The 25,284-nt window shown below is 41.6% G+C and overlaps 1 protein-coding gene across 3 annotated transcripts in view; it reads left to right on the plus strand.

The window, feature by feature from the left end:
- Positions 1-25,284, plus strand: part of KIF13B (kinesin family member 13B) — a 119,182-nt gene that overhangs the window by 77,377 nt on the left and 16,521 nt on the right. For 2 of the 3 annotated variants that reach the window (XM_083858067.1, XM_083858068.1), the window contains exons 22-38: positions 282-452; positions 1,452-1,609; positions 2,640-2,772; positions 3,746-3,880; positions 6,579-6,608; positions 7,131-7,230; positions 7,544-7,670; positions 8,975-9,030; positions 9,967-10,091; positions 11,237-11,413; positions 12,906-12,998; positions 14,165-14,317; positions 15,246-15,323; positions 15,823-15,876; positions 16,726-16,746; positions 23,157-23,274; positions 23,651-23,784. In XM_083858067.1, the coding sequence (XP_083714193.1) occupies positions 282-452; positions 1,452-1,609; positions 2,640-2,772; positions 3,746-3,880; positions 6,579-6,608; positions 7,131-7,230; positions 7,544-7,670; positions 8,975-9,030; positions 9,967-10,091; positions 11,237-11,413; positions 12,906-12,998; positions 14,165-14,317; positions 15,246-15,323; positions 15,823-15,876; positions 16,726-16,746; positions 23,157-23,274; positions 23,651-23,784 (1,863 nt within the window). The remainder of the gene's footprint in view (positions 1-281; positions 453-1,451; positions 1,610-2,639; positions 2,773-3,745; positions 3,881-6,578; positions 6,609-7,130; positions 7,231-7,543; positions 7,671-8,974; positions 9,031-9,966; positions 10,092-11,236; positions 11,414-12,905; positions 12,999-14,164; positions 14,318-15,245; positions 15,324-15,822; positions 15,877-16,725; positions 16,747-23,156; positions 23,275-23,650; positions 23,785-25,284) is intronic. The other variant, XM_083858069.1, reaches the window with a different exon arrangement.

Below are 25,284 nucleotides of genomic sequence, written 5' to 3' on the forward strand. Positions count from 1 at the left end.
ATTCAATTGCAGTGGGTTTGGTGCATTTCACCATTAAAAATTAGCAGAATATCCCTTCCAGGAAATGTGAGCCTGGTGACATCTAGTGACTGTGTTCAGCTCCTACACTGCAGATGTTGTTTCCAATGAGTAACAGTGCAGAAATTTAATTTGCTAAATTGTTTTTGTTCTTATTTTTTTTTATCCTATGCAATGAAACATTATGTTATGCCAGGTGATGTTTTTAACTCCATGCCTGATGAATAAGTGCTTTTCATTTCTCTCTCTCACTTCCTTTCCAGATTAAAATACTTCAAGCTACAGGTTTGCCCCAGCACCTGTCCAACTTTGTGTTCTGCAAATACACATTCTGGGATCAAGTGGAGCCAGTGAATGTTGCACCAGAGGTGGATCCTTCCCAATCTTCGATCAGCAAGGAGCCACGGTGCATGGTTGTCTTTGACCACTGCAATGTAATTTATTTTTCTGGTTTATTAATTAAACTTTAAAAAAAAAAAAAAATAAAAAAAAATAAAAAAAAAAAAAATAAAAAAAAAAAGGCAGGTTTAGGTTTGTGCACCAGTTTTATCTCGCTCTTTTCTCACATTATATTCCATGATGCTCTAAGACCATTTTTAATTTCATTATGTTGATACACTAATATGGTTTTAATAACAACTTAAATGTCCTCAGAGTCCATTTAAGGTTGATTCTTGTACACTGTTCATTTGTACAGAAATTACTGAAGGTGAAGTGGGTTAGTAAAGGAAAATATCAGATCATCAGAAAAACTTACATTAGAATTTCTCCCCAGTAAAATTCACTGTGGATGAGGGGTATTTATCTGAGATATTTGATGTCAGTAGCTGAGCTGATCACTCTAAGCTCTGATGAAATGAAGAGAAATGTCCCAGTTCTGGGACATGGGGCTGCTGTAGATGCTGAAGTTGGGTTGTTAGAGGTCAGAACAGACTATTTAGGACAGGCTCTTTCTTCTCACTGGCTTTGGAGCAGCTGAGCAGAGGCATCTTTAATAGAGACATCTAAAGTCAGCTTGGATGAATCCCAGGCAAATCACCCCAGTTCTCATCATGTTCTATCACTTCTGTGCAATTTATTCCTCTCACCATTTGTGAAATGGGTGTAACACCTTCTGATGAGTTTAGATTTTCTGATTTTCACCATTACAGCATACACTTTGATTTTATTTTTTTTGAGCCATTGGCTCAGTGCTTGCAAACAGTCTGTGATCATTTCTCAGCTCCTTATAGTCTTTAATCTTTGGAAAATCACATACCTTTGACCTGCCTCTTGATTTTACAAAATGGGGCAACACTTCCTTTCCCCTGGATTGTATCTTGGGAACCAGGGTGGAGATTCTACTAAATTCTTCCATTGAAGTCAGGGGGCTGTAAAATCTCCCAGCCTGAGCCACATGTAGTCACACTTACCAACTGATTTGTCCCTTCCAGGAGGTTTCTGTGAATATTTCTGAAGACTTCATGGAACATCTTTACGATGGGGCTTTGGCCATTGAAGTTTATGGACACAAGCAGAGCGGTGACCGCAAAAACCCGGCCCTGTGGGATTTGGGGATCATCCAAGCCAAAACACGCAGCCTTCGGGACAGGTGAACATGGGAAACACATCTTTGGTCTAGAATTTGGGAATAATCACTGCCTGAGGTGCCAGTTTTGAAGTTTTGAAGCAGGTTTGGGGCAAGGAGTCAGATTTTGAACTGAAGGCGCCTGGATGACTCCAGTTCATTCCTGGCTATGAAATGCCATACCTGTAGTGCTTCCACTGGAAATTATTATATTATATATATTATTATTATTTCCACTGGTATTAATTCCTTATTACCTCAGTTTGGATAAATATGCAATATTGTGGTGATTCAGACTGCAGGGGAGGTGTTGTTTGTTTGCTGGCACCATTTGTTTGTCCCCAAAGTAATCTCGTAGTAGTGTTTTCTTAAATGTGAGTTGTTTTGCCTCTTCAATTAGAAAGCAGCTCTGCATCTTAATTTAATTATTACTTCTCTTCTTGCTTGCAGCTTAAGCTTATGTTGACTATTAAGCTGCATTGAGGGAAATTTAAAATGAAAGGGAAATGTGGCAAAGAGGAAAAGGATGCTCTGAAATAGTGAGTTATGTTTGGTAGCTAAGTAGTGGGCACCTCTATCCTTTTTAATTTTGAAGTTCTATAAAAATAGCTGTTTCTTATTAAGCCCTGAGAAGAGTTGGAGAGAAGGCAGTGATATGAAGAAGGTCAGGAAAGTGCTCTGAATCTTGAGAGCTTGTGAGACAATGTCATATTTCATTCTTCAGTCTTCAGTCTCAGTCTGATTGCCCTGACAACACCATGGCAGGAGTTGAGACCAGAGCTTAAATATGAAACTGGGGCTTGTACTGGAATCAGGAAAAGGCTCATTTCTGATGTTTGACTAAAACAGCTGTCAGGAAAATTTAGAAGCACTGCACAGCTGCTCACCTGTGTGCTCACAAACAGTGCATTTATTGCAGCACTTGTTGCTGCTTCACTCTGCACTTTGAACTCAGTGTTTTGATGTTTTCATTCCTTTTTTTTTTGGGGAAAAAAAATACCAAAAAACCCCAGCAAAGCCAAAGAAAGAACCCAGTGTATGACTTGTTGTGCAGGTGGAGTGAGGTGACGCGCAAAGTGGAGCTGTGGGTTCAGATCCTGGAGCTGAACGAGAACGGGGAGTACTGCCCAGTGGAGGTCACCCCTGCCAAGGACGTCAGCACAGGAGGCATCTTCCAGCTCAGACAGGTGAGGTGGCACCTCCTGCGTGTGCACAAAGCACCTGGGAAAGCCTTGCTGTGGATGGCCAAGGTGTCCAAGGAAGCCTCAAGCTTAGGTACAAATTGTGATGCTGTGGAAAACAGATGTAAAGTGGGAGACAGAGCAAAACTCAGCTTAAAGGTGATCAGAGCCCTCCCTGTCACCTCTTTGCTCTGTCCTGTGCCAGCACCTGGCAGAAGCGACATCAGTCTCCACTGAACTGCATTAATTTTTAAAGAGGTCCCTTTTATTTGATCCTTCCAGCCAAGCACTCCTTTGTTCATTGAATTCTACCTGCTTTAAATTGTTAATGCTCAACTGAGCAGCTCACATTTTGAAATGATGAGCTATTGATAAGCTGCTGCCCAAAGAACACGAGGAATCAGTAAAAGTTAGATACAAGCTGCTCCTCTGACCTCACCAACTCCTTTGATTTTTATTTTAATTTCTTTTTTTTTTTAATTTACATTTTTTCTCTCTTAAAGTTTTACTAAGGAGCAGTTACTTTGCTGCACTGATACCATCAGTGGGTCAGAATTTTCAGCCAAGGAGAGCGGAGTCAGGAAAAGCTCACTGAAATTCCAGTAGCTCACCAAATTAGGCTATTTGTAGGTAGGGAGAAGATCCCATTTTCTGCCTTCAGAAATATCAAAAATAAAATTCTGTAAGGGTATGTTTGAAAACCCTCCAGAAAAGTAAATTGGGGAGTTGCTGCATGCTGAACTTTTATTTTCTCTGTACCTTCATCAATCCTGCAAATATAAAGCCTTGGAGCAGGAGGGGGGATCTCTTGAACACTGGATCATTGGGATTGCAGCACTTGGTTCTTCCCAAAAGAAAAATACAATACTCCTTGCCAATGGCTGCCAGTAGAGGTCTCTCTGGAATTAAACTTCCAGCACTTTATATTCTCTTTTTTTTTTTTTTTTAAACAAGCATTTCAAATTGTTCATTTGGACAGGGGCAATCTCGACGGATCCAGGTTGAAGTGAAATCTGTGCAGGAATCTGGGACCTTGCCACTGATGGAGGAATCCATATTGTCTGTTGGCATTGGCTGTGTTCAAATCAAACATGTCAAGTCACAAAATTATCAGGTAAAACTCTGAATATTTACTGTCAGGTATTTCCAAGAGCTGGAAAGCATAAAAAGAGTCATTTTCCATGGCAAAAATAACACTTGTAAGATGTTCTGTGTCTCTTCTGGTTTTGGTTGGGGTTTTTTTTCTCATCTTTCTCGTCAGCCTTAACACACCACTCAAAGAAGAGAAGGAAATACAAACATTCCTAAAATCCATTAGGAGTTTTTTCCTGTAGATTTTACTTCAAGTATTAGACATGGAAAGCAATATTAAGTAAATATTCAAAATAAAAATTAATTTAAAGCATTCGGATTAAAAATTAAAATAAACCAGTGCAACATATATTCAAATACTGCCCAGTTACAAATGTTGGAATTCCATGAACTGCTTGTGGCCCAGAGTAGACGTTGGGCAGTTGTTTGATAATCTCATACACACTGAACCTCATGTGTGTCCCTCTCTTTTTAGGGCTTTTCTTCTTGCAGTGCTCCTTTAAGTTTCTGGTGCACTTTGACTTTTTCCCCCCAGCAGATAAATGAGAATTCATTGACTCCCTGGAGCTGGCAAAGCCAAAATCTGGTGCAGCAGAACAAGTCTCTGAATTTGGTTCATTTGCTGTCCTGCTTGAGACAAGACCAGTTAAATGAAAAAGTAGGAGATGTCCCAAAATATTTACCTTATTGACGGTGTGTGATTCAATCCATGTCTGCTCCTCTTTTTTTTTTTGCTTAATCAGGATGGCTTTTCCTTTGAGCCCTGAAGTACTTGGGGTTTCTGTTGTCTCCTAACCAGGGTAGTCCTTTCCCATTTTGTGTCTGGGGTACAAAAAGGGGAATTTTTTCCGCCTTTCCACCAGCATCCTGGGCACATTGTTCCTGTTATTCCCCATTTTGCTCCTGCTGGTTCTCCTTGCAACTTTTCCATCACAGCAGCCCCTAATACCCCCCACATTTCCTTCCTACCAAGCCAGGAAACTCCTGAATGGAGCAAGTTTCTCTCCTAGGACAGAATGATGGATTCTTGCAGTTTTTCCTTGACCCATAACTTGCAAGTGCCCCTTTTCAGCCTCTTTTGTAGGGACAAGTCCCAGGGGAGCAGCATCCTGTCTGCCTCACCTTATTTATTCCCCAGTGAATTCCTGATCGACTGCCCAGTTCCAGACTTACCCCACAGAGCTGGCAACCCCCAAAATAGTACATTCTGTCAAGAGGAAAGGCTTAAACTCAACTTGAGAGAGAGAAACCAGTGAGTTGTGTCTGACACTGATAACCCCCATGGGAAACAGCCACTGAAAATCAGATTTTATGAGACCTGTTGCTTACAATAGGCTTTGGACATCAGCACCTGGATTTTTAGTCTCCTTATTATCATTCCTCTTACCTCAGGTAAATCAGGTGTCTCTGGAATGTGAAAGATTTTCTAAAGACCTTGAACTGAGGAAATGCCTCTTGGCTACGGCTTTTTAATTTTAGCTTAGCTAAGTTTTTGCTTTCATGATTAAGGTAGAAAAGTAGGCTCTGGTGGCTCGTTATGGCTTAACCAGGTAAGTAATAACTCCTTGAGGATTGGAGCCCTCATTCCTTTTCCATTCCCTGTGAGGGGAGGAGATAGTTGTGCTCATTGCAAGTGGCTCTGCTTGGGATGAAGGTCAAGAATTAAAGGTGGTGTCTGCCATCAGAAAATAATGGGAATAAAAGGTTGAAGGTCTGCATTGTCACTCCTGGTGTGGCTGCTGTTCTAATTCTCTGATATTTACTGTAGATTTTTTACAGTTCTCCTTTGGAGCAAAGTTACCTCCAATCATTTTCACATCTCAGTTTTGGGGGCAGTTCTGGGCCCCCCATGACAGGAGAGACATTGCAGGGCTGGAGCATGTCCAGGGAAGGGAACAGAGGGAAAGCACCAGGAGCAGCTGAGGGAGCTGGGAAAGGGGCTCATCCTGGAGAAAAGAAGGTTCCAAGGGGATCTTTTCATCTCTGGAATTCCCTGACAGGAAGGGGCAGCCAGGTGGGATCAGGATTTCTCCCAGGGAATATAGTCAGGATGAGAGGGAACAGCCTTCAATTATCCCAGGGGAGATTCAGGTTGGATATGTAGAACAATTCCTTTATGGAAAGAGTTGTCCAGCCCTGGCACAGCTGCCCAGGGAAGTGGTAGAGTCTCCATACCTGGAAATGTTCAAAAAACATGGATGTAGCACTTGAGGTTCAGTGCTGACTGTGGTGGTGCTGGTTGATGGTTGGACTCAATGATCTTAAAAGTCTTTTCCAACCTTAACAGTTCTGCAATTCTCTACCAGACTTGGATTTTTCAGCACTTGCTGTAACATTCACACTTAAGTCTTAGAGGTAAAACAGCATTTTTCTTTGCTGTCCAGGATCAAAAGGTTTGAAGCTATTTCTCCTCTTTTCTTCTTGAATTCCACTTTTTTTTTTCAATTATTAAGACTTCTAATAGTTACATTAGTGTGAATTTTTCCATTATAATTATTGGATTGTTCTGGTTGGTGTTTAGATGAGATGATAGCAGTAAATCTTTGGGGTGTCAGTGTGTTATAATTCTGTGACCATGCCACTGCTAAACTCAGACTTCTATTTTTATGTAAGACTGTTAATACTGCTTAAAATAGTTACACCTTTTGCATTCAGTGTGTTTCCTGCCATCAAAAAAAAAAAAAAATTAATGGCTTTTTTTTTGGTGTGTTTTGGTCTAGGAAGAAGAGGATGAAATGGACAGTTATCAGGTAAAAAATTAAAATTCACTCCTACAAATGCAGTTTTCAGATTAAAGCATATTAGAGGAGGAACTGAATGTCCTTAATGATACTCAGGTGTTCTGGGTTTTTTTTTAAAGGACATGAGCACTTAAAAACAATTATTTTAAAGGCACATTTGCAAATGCCGTAAGAGTGGGATGGTGTGGGATGGGGATGGGATTCCTAACATGAGGCTGCTAAACACTGAGGGGAGTGGTGAGGACTGGGATTTCCAGCTCCAGTGATTAGTGAGTTTTGGAGTAGTTTGCAAATAATTGTATAAAATGAGAGGTTTTTTTCAACTGGGTAGTACAGGAAAAATGCTGAAGAGTTGGCAAGCAAAAATACTTCAAATAAGATTGGAAAGTTGAAGGGTTCAGCTGTATCTTCCTTATCTTCTTCTTGGGTGTAGGATGAGCAGAAGAGTTGAGAAAATGTACAAACCACAGTCAGGAACCCTTGACTTTCCTGGGGCAATATTTAATGTGGGTTTTTTTCTCCCTTTTTTAGGACAGGGACTTGGAGAGGCTCCGTCGGAAGTGGCTCTGTGCCTTAACAAAGCGCCAGGAGTACCTTGACCAGCAGCTGCAGAAACTCGTGGGGAAGCCTGGTAAGGAAAATGCTGTTCAAGGTAATGACAGCAAAAGGTTGAGAGATATGCACACACTTTTTTATCTTAATGTGTTGTCAGATTTAGAAAAGATGTTCATGGAGAGTTGGATCTCTGAACTCAGCAGTAATTCACTTTTTTGGGGGGTGAAGTTAAAGTTGGAGAAGCCTTTATGAGATTGTTTAAAAAAATTTTGGGGGGTGTTTCTTGGTGTGAGCAGAGCAGGGTTTATTCTGTCATGGGTGGTACAAAATCAGTGTCACCAGAGGCACTCAGAGCTGCTCTGCTGTCCTGACTCACATCCTGCTTGCAGATAAAACAGAAGATGATGCGGATCGGGAGGCTCAGCTTTTGGAGATGAGACTGACCCTCACGGAAGAAAGGAATGCTGTGATGGTTCCTTCTGCTGGCAGTGGGATCCCTGGAGCTCCAGCAGAGTGGTAGGAACATCCATTCCCACAGGAGGGATGTGAAAATGATGCACAGCCCATTCCTGGCTTTGGATTGTGGCCATTTTTGGGGTTTTGTCTCTTCAATCTGGCCTCTGTACCCTGCACGAGCAAAGTTGTTAAAATTAGGCCTCTTGCTTAAATGATTTTATCAGGTTGTGTCTCTGAAATCCAGAAATGCTGTTTGGTAAACGATCCTGTTATTGATCAGGGTGTAATTATAACCTTCTGGAAAAAAGGAATCAATATTTATTACCATTTTAAAAAATTAGCTAATATGTTAACTACCTAGTTCATTCACTTAAAAGGCTGCCCTCTCATCATAAAACTGCATCTCCAGGAGCATTTTGTTGCACTCCTGGTTTGAGAACAAACTCTGTTTAGTCAGCAAGTGTTCCATGTAATTTTCTGAACGTTAAAAATAGTAGAGAGCACTGGACTGAGACTGCTGGGCTGGATCAGCTGTGAACAACAACTACAGATAAGGATTCAGGCTTGTTTCACCTCAAACTCATCTTCAGTTGCTTGCAGCTTCCCTGAATATCTTCTCTGAGCAAACCTCTATCAGTATTTTTTGATAGAATTGAGTGTCATGGAGTTTAAAGCTGAAGTGTGTCAGAGCTTCTAAAACATAAAAAATATCAAGTTCTTGTTGGAAACACATTAGTTTTCACATCCGTGTGTTTCACTAGAATTGAAAACGGTGGAGCTGCAGGAAACTGGCTCCAGGAAGAATCTGGTTTGCAGCAGAGGAAATGTTCAGTGTGATTGAAGTACTTTTTGTGTTTCCTAAGACTCCAGCCTGCTCTTGCTCACTATAAATTCATCAGTTTTGGCTCTTCAATACGTGTTTTGTAAGAAAGAGTAATAACTGTGTGGAGGGGCAGCATCAGTGTTACTTTAAAAACTTTGAGACTGGCTTTTCTCTAGTTTCAAACCCCATTTTCCCTGCCATCACTGAAGTAGAGGAGTTTGCATTTCATGAATGTGCATGTCAGAGTAAATAAACTTAATTTTGCTCTTAGCATTTAAGGGAGAGAAAACACTTCAGAAAGCAGAGGTCAAAGAAGATAATAATTCTAAGAGAGCTGATATAAAAGAAATACTAATTTATTTGTGTCTCTTGGACTCTGCAGCAGTAAATTAAAATAAAGAGGTTTGCCAAGGCTATCAATGGTCTGGCTAAAACTTGCAGACTGAATGCAGTGTCCTGGGGGGTTTGGATCATCAGGGACGTGTGCTGGGTAAATCTCTGCTATTTTAAATGCCACCATTGTCTCTGTCTTGTATTTTAGGACTCCTGTGGCTGGTATGGAAACTCACATTCCTGTTATATTCCTTGACTTGAATGGTAAGTGGTCCTTAAGATGGCAGAGTAATTTGAAAACAAACTTTGTCCAGCCAGTGAAGTTACAGAATCAAAGCAAGCTCTTAAAATTACCAAAAGCCTGGGATGGCAGGTAGATTAACTGGAGAATTAATTTTGTCCTGAAATATATTGCTTAATGTTACAATATTATGTGTGGAAGGAAACCACAGGTTTTAACAATCCTGTGTTTCAATGCAAGATCCAGTTTGAACAATGTATTTTTCACATGCTCCTACCAAAGGTGGGAAGTTGGAACCAATAAGGTGACAACCTCAGGGAGCAATCAGTTAAATAAATCCTTGATGGGATGTTTAAAAGAGGGTTAACATTGGGATGAGAAGTGTCAGGTGAGAAGGGGAGGTGACACTCAGCCTGTTGTGAGGAGAGCTGGGCTGGAATCTCCTGGCACTGCTGGTTTGTCCACCTGGGACAGCACATCCATGGATCCAGTGGCTTCAGGGAGGAGCTGGTTAATAATTCATGGGGAGGGACTCCAGCCAGCACAGCCTGAGCTTCTCAAAACCCAGATTAAGGGTTTGTTTAATCGTGATCCAAAAGTGCTGTGTTTTCTCCTGTTCAGCCAGCAGCTTATCTTAACAGCACCACATATTCAGTGCCAGATAAGCTCAGTGCTGAAAATCCACCTGTGGGCAAGGAAGGGGTGTTTGCCACAGGGGGAGATTTCTGCCCTTCATTAGGCACATTTGAGTCTGTGTCCCCAAATCTTTGTGGACATTTTGTATAGAAATGGGATTTTTTTTTTTTTTAAGTGGAACAATGCAGCTTTAAATGGGTGAAATCTAAGTGGACAAGCTGGGGAGCTGGAGATGAAAATGTGAATTCATGGCTTGCTCATGTTTTTTAAAAAGGGTGATTGCTTTGTGTTTCCTCACCTTCCACATCCCCTCCTGTTTGCAGCTGATGACTTCAGCTCCCAGGATAACCTGGATGACCCAGAGGCAGGAGGCTGGGATGCCACTCTGGTGGCAGAGGAGGAGGAGGAATTCTTTGAGCTGCAGATTGTGAAGCATCATGACAGTGAGGTAAGGCAAGCTGCAGGCCAGGGAAATTTAGTCTTTTAATTGTTCTTTTTGTATGTTCCACTTGTGAAAACAATACATCAGTTATGTCATAGAAGTGATACAGCACTTGTTTCTCCTGTGAGCAAAGTATTTTCGAGGAATATTATAAATTCCTTACATATACTAGGAGTATAACCATGATTTGGAAAATAGTAAAACTCAAGGATCTTCCTTCATCCAAATCCAGGCATTCCAAAAGCCTGAGATTCAGTTTGTGTTTAACAAAACAAAACCCCTGAGCAAATTGGAGTACAAACCCCCAGCTGACAAACCAAACCATTTTAATTGTTAACATTTTTACCTTTGCATTGTTAAACTCATTATCCTCCATTTTGCCACATAACTCCCAGTTTCACAACTTTACAATTGTTAGTTTATAATTTCTGCTCTTAGGTTTAGAATCTCTGACATATTTTATTCCTTAAAATTTTCCTCCTTTCTCTGACACTTTTTTGTTTTTTAGAGGAGCTTTATTCCTGGTAGTTCTGTTAGGGATTTTGTTTTTGTCCTTATTTGAATTTAGAGCCTGAAAATTTGGCTACCAGGCCAGTTTTCTTATGGCTTGAAGATAAACCATTTAAATCTTCAGTAATAATTATATTTTAACATGCAAGAAGAAAAAAAAATCCGTCTTTTGCTGTATTGCTAGAAAGGCTCCAGCAAAGTTATTTCTCAAATACAGACAGGAGAATTTCTGTGGCATGATGGAAGATTTCCACTGCAATCTCTGTTGCTCTCTGGTTCATCTTAATAAATTAGGCCAAATGGTCCTGCACTTCTGCATATTTTATAGTTTATTTGCAATGATCCTGGGTATTCAGAGATCTTTTTTCAAGAGGAAACGTTCCAGAGTTCGAGCAAGTTGGCATTTTTAATCCCAACGTCTTCATTTGGCAAACTGATCTTGATTTTTAAATGGCCTCTTCTAAAGCGTGGGGATTTTTTCTTCACAGAGAGCGAAACGCAGAAGCCGAACTCTCAAAATTTATGTATTATGTATTTTTGCTAATGATGCTTAATTAATTACAGTTAATTATACACCTAATTATGCTTATTAGAGGATACATTTATATTTTTTTTATTTCCCCCCCCTTCATCTTTTGCAGGTGAAAGCAGAAGCCTCGTGGGACTCCACAGTCCACGACTGCATCCAGCTCAGCAAGGGCACAGCGGCAGAGGAGAGGGTTTACCTGATTGTCAGAGCCACTGTCCAGCTCAGCCACCCTGCAGAGATGCAGCTGGTGCTGCGCAAACGCATCTGTGTCAACGTCTATGGCAGACAGGTACAGATCCTGCAGCCCTTCCCACTTCCCAGGGCTTGAATTCCTTCATCTCTCCCCTCACCTCAACCTGGGTGGAAGCGACGTCCAGCGAGGCTTTGAGCTGCCAGGTTGTTTTCCTGGGATCCCTTGTGTTGTGGATGATGAAACAGTTTGTTTTTTTTAAGGCATCTAAATATGAGGAATTTATTTTTCTCTCAACCCCCTAAGTGCTTTCTCACTGGAAAGAGAAAGGTTAATTTTTCGTGAGCTCGGAGTTTGTATTTTGCATAAAGGAACTTGTGTGTTTCCCTAGTCTTATATTAAGTTCACACATTGCTGCTAACCATTTGTATTTAGACCTCCAGGTATTTAGAAATCAGCTAGGAATAGTTGGAGGAGAGATCCCTTGTGTTTAATTCACCAGAGTTAATCACTCTTGGTCCTTTATATTTTCCAGCTGGTGCTTTTACAATAATATGTAGGTGAGAGCAGGGTGTTTGATAAATGGCAGGCAGTGAAGTTGTCATTCCATTTGCAGCATCATGCCCTGAAAATAATATAAATCCTGAGAACGATGGGGGAGGAAGGAGTTTGTTCAGCACTGTCTGAGAATCCAGCCTCCCCTGGCAGTGATAATGACAAAGCAGAAAGCCTGGATTGTTATTCTGGTTGCACATCTGTAGATAAAATCTGAAGCAAGAGCAAAGAGGAGAGGTGTGGTCACACCCAGAAACCCTGTAGGCAACTCCCAGTGCTGGAAGTGGAACCCCAGTTCTTGGGTGCTTCCATCAGGCAGCAGCTTCTTCTCAGCAAGGGAAGAACAGTGAATTTTTTGTCATATGGAATGGGAGACTGTATTGACCAGATCAATTGAACGTGCCAATAATCACAATCGGGTGAAGTCTTCATCAATTCCGTTTTCTACAGATTTAGTCAATGCCATTTTTTACTTCCACTCGACACAGAATCTTTGGCTTTCTTCCTGTTTTTCTAAAAAACCCCCGTCAATAACCTTTCCTGGGAGTTTGTCTCAGCAGCATCTTTGAATGACTCATCTCTGCATTAATTCAACAGTCCAGTTCTTAACCCTGCAAGGCGCCAAGTCAGCATAAACAATGACCATGCCCCTTAAATCATTCTTCATAACGATCTCTTTGGTCAAGAATTTAATGTCTGTACTTGTCAATATTCAAGACAAGTTACCTTGGGCTCTGTCAGGAAAAAAAAAAAAAAAAAAACAAAACTCTAAAAGCAGCTGATGCTTGGTGAAACAGTCACCTTGCAAGGAAGGAAGTGAATATCCTCTGTATCCACAATAAGCAAGCAAATGATTTTTTTTCCCAAGCTGGAATCTTTGGCTCTTACATATTTGTTGGTTAGACTTTGCAGTTTGGGCTTCTTGACTTGTGAACTTGTATTTATTTCAGTTGGAATCTGATAATCCATGTTTTCCTTGTGTTTATTTCAGCTGGAATCTGTTAATCCACATTTTCCTCATGTTTCCTCTCCGCAGGGTTTTGCACAGAGTTTCCTCCGAAGGATGTCCCCCCGAAGTTCCATCCCTGGCTGTGGAGTCACTTTTGAGATAGTCTCAAACATTCCAGAGGTGAGTAAGAAATCAAGAGTGTCTCAGATTGGCCAAGAGCCTCTTAATTCTGTGCTTTCCCCCTCATCATTTTGAGCATGCTGGCTCTTGCTGCTGCCACAGCATAAACTGTGGTTTGTAAAAGATGGAGCCTGTTCCTTTACACGCTGTGACTTCAGCAGCAACCTCTGTCTTATCAGTGTCACTGTGCATTTTGTTGAGTGAGCATCTATTTGCTCAGGTCCTTGAAGACAGAGTGGGGAGGAAAAAGAGGGAGGAAAAAGGGGCAGGTGAAGTGCCTGCTGCGGGGATCATGAGAATCTGCGGAAAAAAAAAATAACAAAGTGGCTTTTTCTCAGTAATGTCTTTATGCAACTCTTGATTCCTGAGCATATTCCCAGTTAGATGCTAATCCTTTCCTTCCAAGAGATGCTCTATCAGGGCACTTGTGAAAACATTAACACATGAAGAGCCAAAACTCTGATTGCTGCCTGGCTCTTTCATGTTTCTGCTGCATTTTGCACTCTGTGTTGAAATGCTTCTCGAGCAACATTCTATTTTTTTTCCCTTCTTGCAGCTCACTTGAAATTTTGTTTTCCTCTCAGGTTAGATAACGCCCCAAATGTGCTTGAGCACTTTTTAATTACGAAATATCTGAAATGCAGCCCTTTTGCTAATTAATGACAATGTCTTGCTGTGAGACTCTCAGAAAGAACCCAAAAAAGCCTGAGAACAATAACCACGTACAGCTTGAGATGTCTGTGACAGTGGCAGGAGCACCTGTACAGGTTGCATGGCACCACAAGGTGTTTTATTTGGATCAGAATCTTAGATTGGGTATTAGGTTGAAATTTAGAATAGATATTAGGAAGAAATCCTTTTCTCCAAAGGTGGTGAGGCAGCGATTGCCCAGAGAGGTTCCGGACTCCCCATCCACGGAAGTGTCAAAGGCCAGGCTGGACAGGGCTTGGAGCAACCTGGGATGGTGGAAAGTGTTCCTGCCCGTGGCAGGGGTGGAATGGCTTGAATTTTAAGGTCTCTTCCAACCCAAATTATTCCATGATTCTCATCTGCCCCTGTGATAAGGACAAAGTGCCCTGTGGTTTAAAAACGCGTTTTCTCCACGAGTGATGCGGGAGATTTTGAGTTTATTTTAAAATGCTGCCCTCTCTTTTTTGCCTCCCCAGGATGCTCAAGGGGCTGAGGAGCGGGAGGCACTGGCCAGGATGGCAGCAAACGTGGAAGATGCAGCTTCAGCTGACTCTGAAGCCTACATTGAGAAGTATCTGCGGAGCGTCCTGGCCGTGGAGAACATCCTCACCCTGGACCGACTGCGCCAGGTCTGGCTGCAAGGGCTGCAGCAGGGGAGTGCCCTGAGAGCAGTGTGTGCACTCCAAATGTCCTCCTGAGTGCACACAAACTGCCAAAGAACCCCAAAACCCACCCCAGTGCACGCCTCAGCCTCCCTGTGGGCCTGTGGCAAAGATCCAGGGGAAGCAGAGATGTCCTGGCTCACACAGATGGGGCTGGGAGTTCTCTGCTCAGGGCACAGTTCTGGGCTGCTTGGTTTGATTTTAAAGCTGTTCATTGCTAATTCTGGTTCAGGAAAAGGAGTTGTGTGGCCTTAGCTTTTGCTTTCTGAAGCTTCAGTAATAGTTTCTGCAATTGCCAGTAGAATTTTTGTCATTTTGCCCACATTCTACTTTGAATTCACCAAAGCCATCCTGCCAATAAAAGAAGACATTGATTGGGTTAATTTTAAGTACTATAACTTGATCTGTTTACCAGGAAAAATACAGGAGAGAAAAGCATTTATTGAAAATTGTTCTCCTGGATATAAATTATGCAAGCACAAAAAGGAAAGTTATGCAAAACAAGCTGGAGCTTGTGCCTGCCCACTATAAATTCATGGGGAAGTGTGATGCAGTTTAAATATTGAAAGCAAGTTCCCTGTCATTTATAATTAGTTTAAAGGATTAAAATAGGAGCTCAGCTAGGAAAGAGAGTCTTAGTCTTTGCATCTCTGTCATCTCCTCGAATCAAGACAAGCTGCAAAATCCTCCACGTGCCAATCAGCAAAATACCAGATGTTAAAATTTATCCATTCATAATTTCAGCCGTGTAAACTTTACAGACCGCAGCTTGTGCCACAAGGCGGCTTAGAAACATTTTGCTTGTGTAGACAAAGCTATCCTGGGACAATCAGAGCTTTAATTCTTGCCAAATACACTTATTTTTTCTTTGTTTTGCTCTCTCTGTGACTGCCAGGAAGTTGCTGTAAAGGAGCAGCTGATGGGAAAAGGAAAACTCTACCGCAGGAGCCTGAGCTCCCCCAACGTGAATCGGGTGAGTTTTCCCTGCTGGCATCTCCAGCAGCTCCAACTCTTCATTCTCAGGTCCTGGAGTCATGGAATAGAGCAATGAATTTCCTTCTTTTTGACCTCTCTATGCTTTTTTTTTTTTCCCCTGAACACTGGAGGTTTTTCATTTCCTTTTCCAAGTTGAAGGGTGGATTTTTTTTTTCTCTTTTTCTTTAAAAGATTTGAAAACAACTTACAAGTATATGCTGAACTTAAGCTTTGTACCAGAGTTGTGCATAAGAAAAATGAGACTTATGCTGCCCAAAGTTTGGAAAGAAATCATTTGATAGAACTGGTAATGTAATCAAACTAATTTCTGGCTCTTCTCAGGTCAGAAATTAATTTTTTACCTTTAATTTCTTGGATTTTGATTCTGCTTTAACCACAAAACTGTTCCTTTTCAACCTTACTAGTCAAGAGCCATAGTTACGATTTTTTTTAAAGTTCTTGTTAAGAAATAATTCTGCTTCTTTTAACTCTTCCAGCTTTCTGCAAGCCGCCAGGATTTAGCTCCCCCTTATAACCTGAGCAGTAACAGGGTGAGTATCTGCAGATCTCAAAACTGGGAAAAAAAGAGAATTACTCTACTCCACCAGTGATTAGGAGCATAAATGGGAAATATCTGTAAAAAATGGGCCACCCCCTTGTGCTCCTGGGACAGAAATAGGTTTGGATGAAATAGGTTTCGATGAGCTGCTCTGGACCTGTCTGGGGAAGTTCCCAGGTTTTGTTCCAGCCCTTGTGGGATGCTCAGGAGCATTGTCCAGCTTTAGAGCTCTTCCAGAGCTTTCACCTGGGTGGAGGGAAAAATTCTGGGAGAAAGGAAGAAGTTTGGGTGCCTATGTTAGTTCAGGTCCACCTCTAGACAGAATAAAAGCTGTTAAGTCATCCATGACCTCCCAGTGGTCCTAAAACTTGTGGTGGGTGATAATTCAGCCCATTTCACTCCTTCAAAACACCAGTATAGACCCAAAACCATTTCTTTAAAAGGTGAAAAATTAAATTTAATGTTATTTTCCAAATCCTAGATCAACTGAAGGATCTCCTCCTGATAGATATTCTGCCCAGCAAGTGTTGGAGTCATTTTGAGGGGGAGAATCTGGTGGTGACAAGGCATTTTTAATGCATAATGCAGTTGCACAGAATAATAGAATTTTGATGTAGTGCTCCAGCATTGGTTGCTAAATCTGCTACATCTGAGCCATGGAGAGAATGCTAAAATCTGTGCAGGTGATAAAGTGTTTGTAGCAACTCCTATTTGGAGAGAGCTGTGGGGTGTTTCAGTTACTGCAAGGTTTTTAAGGCAAAAAATTAAAGATTAGGATTCTTAATGATTTCTGTTTTTCTCCTCCCTTCCCCTCAATGATTTCTCTCATTGCATGTTTCAGAGTCCAAAGGTCCCAGCAGAGGTAATGCATTAGGTCCACCTAATGAGTGGGATAATAATTTTATCTCACTATAAAGTTGGTTTTTGCTCACTCACAACGCTTTTCTTTCCTGCTTTGAAGATGCTGCTGGTGGTGCCTCATTTGCACAGCACAGAGCAAAACGAGTTTTTTCCATTGAAATCCTGTCATTAATGCAGCGTGAACTGGTACAAAGCAGAGAAAACTTTTCTCCTTGGGTGCGTCTGATGGGTTCTTACAGAGTCTGGAGCTGTTTAGTGCCATTTCTCACAGATTTTTGGGCAGGGTGAAGTCATTTCAGAAATAACCCCCTCTCAGCTGAAATAAAAAACCAGACATGAAAGCAAGCAAATATCTAAATATCTGCCAGTGAATATTAGCCTGGAGATGAGATGAGCACTGAGACTTCCTCTCAAATCTTGCTCTTTCTGGCTTTTATAGTTCAATGTGAGCAACTCTTGATTTCTGTGAACAAATGACTTTAAAACAATAACTGGGCCAATGGAAAACATGCTTTATCTTAGTTTTGTGTTAATGCTCTCAGAGGAATGATCCCTTTTCCCAAGCTTTGGTTAACTGGAATTACTGGCAGTGGTTTGCATGAGGTTTTGCAGCTCTTGGCCGTGGCTGTAGTTGCTGACAGAGACTCTGTGCTGCAGGAATGTGGAGCTGAGGTGCTGGAGCTGCTCCCTTTGCTTGCAGTGAGCTTCAATCCAAGGCACTTGTTCCTCAGGACATGGAGGTGTGACCTCCCCAGCTGGGAATTCCTGGTTTTGGATGGATCTCTGGTTCCAGGACATGTTTGGACAGGGCTTGGCACAGTCTGGCTTAGTGGGAATGTCCCTGTCCATGTTAGGAGACCTTTAAACCCTCCCAACCCAAACTGTTCTGTCATTCAATGATCCAGTTTCAGTAGGAGAGTGAGGAAAAGGTTTTGGAATCCCAAAGAAATATTTAACAACATTTAAATGTCCCTGTAGCACATGAACATCACAAAGCTCACTGGTGAGATAAGTCTGTCCCTTTTAGCATAAAGGACCTGAGAGTAGCTTGACAGGCAGAGTTTTGGTTCAGCTGGATGTCTTTGTCCCTTGATGAGAAATGTGGTGGCAAAGAGGTCTTCTCCAGCAGTCATGGATTGTTATTTTATTGTCATTTTTACCAGGAATTGGGTCTTGTTTGTTATAATAAGCCAATCCCAAACAAATGATTTAATAGAAACAGGAAAAAGCAGTGACAGGACAGCAGCAACACCTGAACTGGGGGCAGAATATTGATGGAACATTCCAGAATATTCCTTTCCTTAACTTTTATTCCATGACTTTATTTCTCTCCTCTGATTGTTATTCCTTGCCTCCCTGCTGCCTTTACCATGGATTTTTAGCTTTGTGGAAAGGGCTGCTGAGTCTCATTCCTCTCTGTCCAGCACCATCCATGCTGGTAAAGTTTGGAATGTGGATGCTGCTCCATTCTCCAGCACTTAAAAGAGCCCAGGGCTCATTCCTCTTTAAAAAAAAATAAATAAAAGAGTATTAAACAATTAAACAAGAATATTATATGAGTTGGAAGAAGAATTAAAGGTGGTGTCAATGCAACTACAACAGGCAGCTCAGGAATTTCAAGAATTAGGGCATGGATTCATCTTGCAGGCTTTGGTGGTAAAAACATGGATGGGTGGTCACATCCTCCTGAAGAGCTGGAAAAGTCCTTCTCCAGGATTGGAGCAGAAGTGTGGGATTGGCATAAAACACTTTAAATTATATCCCAGTGTGCTGACAGCATAGAGAGATTCCAGGGAGCAGGATGACTCTCACACTGAGCTGTGCATTCCTGGGAAATATTTTAAGTCACCACTGGGAATTTTTTTAATTTCTGGATTTACTTCAGAAGAGTTTGATGGACTTTTAGATTGTCAGCAGGACTGCACGTGGCCTCACCTCAAGGTTGTGTCTGCTTAAATGAGAAAAAGGCAATTTTTACTCCTGTTATCACTACAGATGTGGTATGGGGAGAGTGAGATGAGTTTGATTTCTCCTTGCACATCAGGTGATGCAGGGGCGTTGAGTGTCTTAGTCTTGATATCAGATACAGGGGGTGAATTTCATGTTCAACAGGGCTTTTGCTGGAAATTTAATTTAATTTAATTCAATTGGACGCTGAATTTAAAAATTGAGTGGACTGAACTGGTTGAATCAGAGGCACAGTGAATGGAAGGCACCTCTGAGGGGTTTTACAGATCAGACTGAATCACATATTGGTGAAAAATATCACGAGTTACTCTTCAAACACCTCTGACAAGAACCTGTCTTGGACAGTTGTCCTTCCTTTCCCAAAGGTCCAGTATTTGTAGCTCAAAATCCAAGTAAAACAAGATGGTGCCATTCAACCTTCAGGTTTTTCTGGGAACCAGAGCTTTTTTTTCAGCAAATTGGTGCCATTGAACTTGAATAATCCTGTTGTTCATGAGAACAAGTGCCTTTTGTCCCAGCTGTATGTCCCAGCTGTTTGCTTGTATTCCAGTGCTTCATGGTCACCTTTCCCTGAGTCTTTTCTGAACTGCTGAAATAATAAAACACAAGAACTATTCATTTCTCTTACCCAGTGGCTGCATTTTAATGGTCTGTCAACTTCAAGGAAAGATTTGTCAGGTAAAGCCTCCAGATGACTTAGGTAGTGATCATCCCTAACCTGCCCTAAAGGTTTTGTGCATGAAATAAATTCCCTGGAGGGTTTTTATTTTTCATTGAGGATGTGTGAAAGAAGGGAAGGCAGAGGAGGAGAAGGTGTTATGAAAATAAACCACTTTATGAACAGCTCTGCATTAAAACACATCAAGGGACGTGCATTCTTCTGGTGGCTACTTGGATTTGTCAAATTAAATCACTTGACCTCTGTTTGGTCACTTGGCAGAGAGCAAATATATTCATGGAACGATGACTCCTCTGGGCAAATGATTTATAAGCTTCCTCTCTTTCTCTCACCACCCTTCTTGAGGGAGAAAAGATTCACAGCACTTAAATAATAATAATAAGAAGAATAGACTTAAAACTTGCAGTGGTACAGTTGGTGAATGCACAAAGCAACACAGGAGAATGCTGGATGACTCCAGGTGGGAAACTTGGGGACTTCATCAAGTTAATGTAGTTAATAATCCTTTTTTTGACATGGGCTACCTTTTGATCCAGCTTAGTAAAGTCATTCATGAATTACCTTTTCCCTCTGCACAGCAGTTGACACTTCCAGTTGTCCCCAGTATTTTCTTTTCCAAATGGTTCTCCACCCTGTTGCCCTGATTAACCTAATTTTGATGGTTTGTTGTCATCTCAGAGTCGAGGGTCACAAATCTGACCTTCAGGCTAAAATTGTGATCTCTGCACTCTCCCCAAAGCAAGGGTAATTCAAAAACCCAACATGCTTTGAATAACCAACCACACAAATCCTTTTCTCATTCCTGTTCTCAGGACCTTCACTTTAGTTAGCCTGGCAAAAGAGTTAAAATTATTTAGAAAATGTAATCATCCATAGTACTGAGGCTGAAGCAAAATTTCTGAAAGATCCTAAGAAAAAAGCCTTTTCCTGCAGAAAAAGTCACCAAATGCTGCCAATTCTTCCTGTGCAGGATGAATATTCTTAAAGTGTTCTGCTGGTTCTTACCTACTCCCATTTTTTCAGCATTCCCCAAACAGGGCTAGAAAGTCATGATATTTGCCTGAAATCATTTTTCTCTGGAAGAGTCAATGAAGGGCACTCCTGACTCAACAGATCATGACTCAGAGAATTATTTACCTGCTCTTTACATGCACTGAGTCTCTGTTCTAGTAATCTACAATACTCTTTGAGTATTTGTAATATTCTTTTTATTTCTTCTTTTTCTGTGGTCTCCAGAAGCACTTGGGCTTGGCTCAAAATGTGTCACCTTGATCCACTTGTCTTTAAAAGCATCACCATCTCAAGATCCAAAAGGATCACTAATCAAGTTTTGTATTCTCCAAAAATGAAGCTTTCAGATGCTTTTCACTCTTCCACTACTCTTTTTCCTAGTCCAGTGCTGACATCTACCAGGCTGATGGCAGACTGGGTCAGGAGGCAACAAAACCAGTATTTCAAGATTATTTTGAGTCTTGTGCTATTTGGTTTGAGTCTTCCAATTTTTTTTATTAATCTCTTCACATGATAAGGCCACCTGAGAGAAATCTGCATTAATTAACACAAAAGCAAAAAAAAAAAAATAGTTTGGGGTTGAGCAATAGGAAAGATGGTCTCATGGAAGCATTTTGTGGAAGTTTCCAGCCTCAAATGTGGCTCTTGGGATGTGTGTAAGACATAAATGAGCTGCAGGTCAAAGATGATGCTGAAATTGGAGGCTTCAGGCATGGGCAGAGCAAGAAGCTTTCCAGAAGGGCTTTAACACCAAAGTCCTCAAAAAGAGCAGACTAAACAAACCCCTGCTGCTCCCCCAGCTTGGCTTTCAGGATGCCTCAGTGACCTCAGACATCCATCAGTTCTCTCAGATTTGTCTTCCCAGCTGCAGCAGCTGCACTGTCTGTACCTGGGGCAGGAGGGCTGAGGACAGGTCTTGCTCTGCCCAAGTGAGGTTACTTGCTATTCAAAGCAGGAGAGCTTCCCTGGGACTGACTTATAGATCCAAATGGAAATGATTCTTGCCCCTGGGCTGCTCACCATGACCTTCAACCCATTGGAGAAATCTATTCCTCCTATCCTGGCTTATTTATTATTTGTGAAACATTCATGACTTCAAGTTCCAGTTACGATTATTTTGGCTGCCTTGTCTTTTTTTATTTTCAAGGTCAGATGAATTCCTTGCATCCAACAGTGGGGAGCTTCTTGAAAAAACACATTTCCCCCCTCTTCCTCCAGGAAAAAACACATGAAAATTATGGTCTGGGATGCAGCAGGTCCTTCCATCCCTTGTAACTCCTACACCATTTTATTGTGAAAGTATTTCCCTTCCTTTTAAAAGACAAGCAAAGTTCAGGTGTACAATAAAATCCAGATTTTGTACCAGCCAACACAACTCTTCACAAAAAAGAAAATGGGATTAGACTTCATTTTTTATCAGTTTTGGCTGCACCATCCTGTCCTTGCAGCCTCTGATTGTGGAAAGGTGAAGCTTTCCAAGCTCATCCTGAGAACATTTTGCCACCTGAACAGGAACAGCACTTTCACACAAGACCCTGAGACTTCCTGAAGAGTCTGAGACTGGACTTTTTTTGACCCATACACTCACAAACGGGTATTGAGTTGCCTTCAGGTCTCCTATAAATTAATTAAATGAGAAGGAACTGCTTTGGCAGTGTGCTTTTGCATGTGTGCCTCCCTCAGACATTTTCAGCACAACCCCAGGTGGAATTTTGGTCTCCCTTCCAGCTCTGCACACTCAGTTTGGGAGAAGCAAAACCAAGCCCTGTCCTGCATCCACATGAAACTTCCAGCAGAGACACACCTTGGCCACTCACTTGGAATAATCATTGCAGACAAATTTATAAGTGATTTTACCTAGCAAGATGAGAGAATTAATAAAAAATGGATTTTGACACATAGATTCTTGACACTGGCGTGGTGATGTGAAGCAGTGGCCTGGGGTTTCTCTCTGTTAGAGAGGCTTTGTCACTGAGCCAGTTTCTGGCTGTGAGTTTGAGAAGAAAGTTCCAAAAGCACAGTGGAATTTGTAAAAGCAAGAGGACTCATCCCTCGTGTGCAGAATGGGGTGTGGGATCCATGGGAAAACTCAACCAGGGAGCCCTGGGATCTTGGGAAGGCAGGGGAGCTGCTCTTTTCTCTGTCACTGTTTCTTCCTCATCTGCATCAGGCTCTCGTAGGGCTGAAAATAAATCTTGTTTCATCTTCAAAACTTATGTCAAAACCGTAGCCTGTCCTAATCTTTTTTGTGGCTCCTGCTATCCACACTTTGCTATTCTAGCTTTCTCTTTCCCAGGCTGTCAGAAAACTTTGCAGTGCCACAGTTGCTTCCTCCTGATTAGATCAACTCCTCCAGCCTTTAGGTCCTGTATTTTTCTTGTTTAAAGCTCTGTCCTCACCCTTTTTCCTGAGTAGATACACAAAATATTTGGGAATTTTGGGCAGACAGCATCATATTGTTTTTGCCTGGTTGTAACACACTCACAGAGTGTAACACAGAGCAGCACAAGGGGGTGAAATCTTACAGCTGTGAGGTCTAGAAACAAACTTTCTCTGTGCCTTTATATGCTGAGGGTGCTCATCTTTGCAGGGCTGGGTCTGCCAACTAAAAGCACCTCTGGGGGAAGGGTCTTTCCTCAACTCTGGCACTCTGAGCTTGGCAGGGGGTGTGTGCAGGGTGTGTCAGGATTGATGTGCTTCCTGCTGCTGTGCTAACTTTAAAAAACACCTGTTGTTTTTTTTTCCCTCTCTAGGGTCGATGGGAGAGTCAGCAAGATGTGTCCCAAGGTGCCACAAACTCCAGTAGAGGCGTTAGTCCATCTCGTACCTCCCTGCCGAGCCCTGGGCAGCAAAACCACTCTCCTGATCCAGGTAAGGGCTCTTCTTCAGCTCAGAAAACTCTCCTGGTCCAGGGATGGACTCCTTTTCAGCTCAGAAAACTCTCCTGGTCCAGATAAGGACTCTCCTACAGCTTAGGGAGCTTCCTAAATGTGGGATGAAGTCACTGCAGCTCTTGAGTGTCACAAAAAGTAAGAGAGAGAGCTTTCCCTTAGTTAATTCTTTGACCACAGAAGTCATTTAGACTAAAAAGAAGTTTTTAGTCATTTAGACTAAAAAGAACTAATTTAGACTAAAAAGAAGTTTTTTAAATTTTTTATACAGGAGTTTAGGTCACCTTTGGGGTTTTTTTCCCATCTTTCTCCGAATAACAACTCTTTTCATCTATTAATATTTTTATTTCCAACAGGTATTGGTAGCCTGGCTGCTTCCTACCTGAATCCTGTCAAGTCCTTCGTGCCTCAGATGCCAAAGCTGCTGAAGTCCCTGTTCCCTGTTAGAGATGAGAAAAAGGGCAGGCAGAGCTCTCCCCTTGCACAGCAGGTAAAGCATTAAATCACCCACAAAATCCAATATTGGTGAGTGCTGCTGGCCTTGCTGGCAGAGAGCTGTTGTATAAAAGTTGTTGCAGAGCAAACCAAGCTTTTAGGCACAGCAAAGCCTCTTGATCCATTTCCCCTCCATCCTGTCCAGGGGTGGTGGAGCTGCTGGAACTTATTGACACACACACACACTCAGCCCACTTGGCTTTTTCCAGGTGCCAGCTCCACTCTCCCAGGGTGATTTATGGGCCTCCCACTCGCAGCAGCAATGGTGAAATTTATGAAGGGCACTTAGTGTTGTTTGTGTATTGCCAGGAGGAAAATGTAATTCTATTTTTAATTCCTTCTTTCATATCCCATCCCCTCCCACCCCTCACCCCGGCTCATGTCACCTTTTGCCATCTTTTCCTGTCTACTTGGGGCAGCTACTTTTCTTCATTCTTATCTATTTGAATTTTAATTCCTTTTATTGTTATTATTATTATTATTTGGATGTTGTGCTGCAAAGCTCCACCTGCTCCAGGTGTGACTTCTGTGCTCTGAGAAGATGCATAGTCAGGCTGGCTGAAAAAAACCACTTCTGTCATTAAAAAAATCAACCAGCAGATGAAATAGAGAATCCAGTTGTAAATCATAGAATCTCCTTTATTTGTGAGGCTGGAGTTTATTTAGAAGGGAATACTTCCCTCTAGAGTAAATTTGGAAGGTTTAATAAACAGCTGTGAAGATGAATCTGCATCCAGATCTCATGTGAAAGTTTTTGGGAGTCCGTTCTGCCCATGCTGGCTCTGCTCTCACCCTCTTCCTTTGCCTGGAGTTCTGAAAGCTCCATCACTAATTAACTCAGACTTTTCCTCACCTCTTGCCATACAGGGAAACATTTTAAAGAATATCTTCCTCAAAACAAATCCGAAAATCCCTGAATATTTTTTTTTTTGTGGATGAATTTGTTTGCTACAACTAAACTTGCAGTTACAAGAACATCCCAGGAGTACAGGAAGTTGTTTTGGCACAATAGGAATACAGTAAAATGTTAAATAGAGCAAAAATAAATCTATTAACACTTCAATATTTTTAAAATTATTTCTGGCAAATGTAGCATAAATAAGAATGAAGCAGTTTTAAAATATTTTTAGCTTGATTGGGGATTCATTTTACATTTTCATGTTGCCTTTTGCTTGGTGTCAAGGCTGGAATTGTAGAAACCTCCTCATCTATGAACTGTAGAGAATTAAAATGAAGGTGGTGACTTTTCTTTAAAGGCATTTGGGTCTGGAAAGATGCAAATAGGTGCTCTTACAATTGCAGTGAGAGCCTTTCACACCTTCTTGAATCCTCAGTGAATCAGTGAGAGCTGAGAGGAGAAACGAGGCCTAATTTCCTGCCTCTAGTCAAACCACCTGTTCCCACTCCTTTCCTGTTCAAGATCAGTGATGGATGATTTGTCTAGAAATCAAGTTTTAAACTACAGAGGCATCTCTTTAATGAGATTTTTAGTTTG

The sequence above is a fragment of the Zosterops lateralis genome (genome assembly GCF_965231275.1).
Source record: "Zosterops lateralis genome assembly, chromosome: 3".
Taxonomy (NCBI): Eukaryota; Metazoa; Chordata; class Aves; order Passeriformes; family Zosteropidae; genus Zosterops; species Zosterops lateralis.